Source organism: Salarias fasciatus, chromosome 15 (assembly GCF_902148845.1).
Source record: "Salarias fasciatus chromosome 15, fSalaFa1.1, whole genome shotgun sequence".
Classification (NCBI taxonomy): Eukaryota; Metazoa; Chordata; class Actinopteri; order Blenniiformes; family Blenniidae; genus Salarias; species Salarias fasciatus.
This window is the reverse complement of record NC_043759.1, coordinates 3,161,607-3,163,115: the sequence shown is the minus strand read 5'-3', so window position 1 is coordinate 3,163,115 and position 1,509 is coordinate 3,161,607. Positions and strand designations below refer to the sequence as shown.

Sequence of the window (1,509 nt, the reverse complement as noted above, 5' to 3'; positions counted from 1 at the left end):
ATGGGAGAGTGGGGTTTCCTGTCGTCCCTGCTCAATAAGGTGCAGTCTCACTCCACCGTGGTGGGGAAGGTGTGGCTCAGCGTTCTCTTCATCTTCAGGATCATGGTCCTGGGAGCCGGAGCCGAGAAGGTCTGCTGCCCCTCCCTCTTAACCTCTTGTCTCTGTCAAACAGCGCCCTCTGCTGTTACCCCGGCTAACTCTTAATGCTAAAGTTACTGAGGAGTGTCATCACTTCTTCTTTTTTTTTTTTTTTTTTTTTAAATTGAAGTTGCACTGAACGTGCTCTGTGGAACTTTTCAGGTTTCTGTTACCATGAGCCACTGAGTGCTGCAGGCTGTCTTCAGCAGGGTACACACACAAGGATTTTCAAAATAAAAGGAGATTTCTGTCACACACAACACCACTAAAACTGATCAATGCCTGATTTGTTTGAGGTGTGTCAGAGATGAAAAATTTCTTAAGATTCTGAAAACAGTTGAGCGTCGTCATGTCTTTGAGGCTGTATTGATCGACAAACAAAACGTCTGCATGTTCTGCCTCGGGCAGCTCGTGGTCTGCTCACGGTAACACTCTGTGACTCGACTGTTTCAGGTCTGGGGCGACGAACAGTCCAAGATGATCTGCAACACCAAGCAGCCCGGCTGTAAGAACGTGTGCTACGACCACGCCTTCCCCATCTCGCACATCCGCTTCTGGGTGCTGCAGATCATCTTCGTGTCGACGCCCACGCTCATCTACCTGGGCCACGTCATCCACGTCATCCACAAGGAGAACAAGCTGCGCGAGTTCATGCAGAGGAACGCCGGCAGCCCGGTCACCAAGCTGCCCAAGTACTCCGACGACAAGGGCAAGGTGCAGATCAAGGGGAACCTGCTGGGCAACTACATGACCTCCATCGTGTTCCGCATCGCGCTGGAGATCGGCTTCATCGTGGGGCAGTACTACCTGTACGGCTTCGTCATGGTGCCCATGGTGGTGTGCTCGCGGGCGCCGTGCCCCTTCACCGTGGAGTGCTACATGTCCCGCCCCACCGAGAAGACCGTCTTCATCATCTTCATGCTGGTCATGTCCGTCATCTCGGTGGTGCTCAACGTGGCCGAGATCTTCTACCTGGTCTGCTGCCGCCGCCGCCCCCGGGGGCGGTCCGGCGCCGTGCCGGCCATCGTGCTGCAGCCCCGGCTGAACGGCGAGCGCCTGCTGAGGAACGAGCAGCTGGGCCTGCAGGACGCCAGCTACAGCACCTGAGGGGGCGGGGGCCGACTGCAAGACTAACCCGAACCCTAACACACCGGCTGCAGAGCGAGCCACGGCCACCAGGGGGCGGCCACGACGCCAAGTCGGTCCAACAAGAGGCTGAGACCACAAGAGTTTCAATACGGGCATCCTGTCACTAAGCAATATGCTTAAACATCATTCCAGTGTCAGGTTTCATTCATTTAAGTAAGATTTTAATTTATTCCTGTACTTTTAAAATAATGAGCGAAAATGTTAGATTACAAACACTGTGAC

At 54.0% G+C, this 1,509-nt stretch overlaps 1 protein-coding gene across 1 annotated transcript; it reads left to right on the top strand.

Annotated features, from left to right (window-relative positions):
- Nucleotides 1–1,245, top strand: LOC115401758 (gap junction Cx32.2 protein-like). Its single transcript, XM_030110067.1, has 2 exons — nucleotides 1–129; nucleotides 592–1,245. The coding sequence occupies exons 1-2, from the start codon at nucleotides 1–3 to the stop codon at nucleotides 1,243–1,245; spliced, it is 783 nt and encodes a 260-aa protein (XP_029965927.1).
- Nucleotides 1,246–1,509: the final 264 nt, after the last annotated feature.

Excerpts from the sequence above, each read along its gene's own strand:
- LOC115401758 (XM_030110067.1), top strand. The coding sequence starts at position 1 with ATGGGAGAGTGGGGTTTCCTGTCGTCCCTGCTCAATAAGGTGCAGTCT. Across the intron at positions 130-591 it reads TGGGAGCCGGAGCCGAGAAG|GTCTGGGGCGACGAACAGTC; the intron begins GTCTGCTGCCCC and ends CGACTGTTTCAG.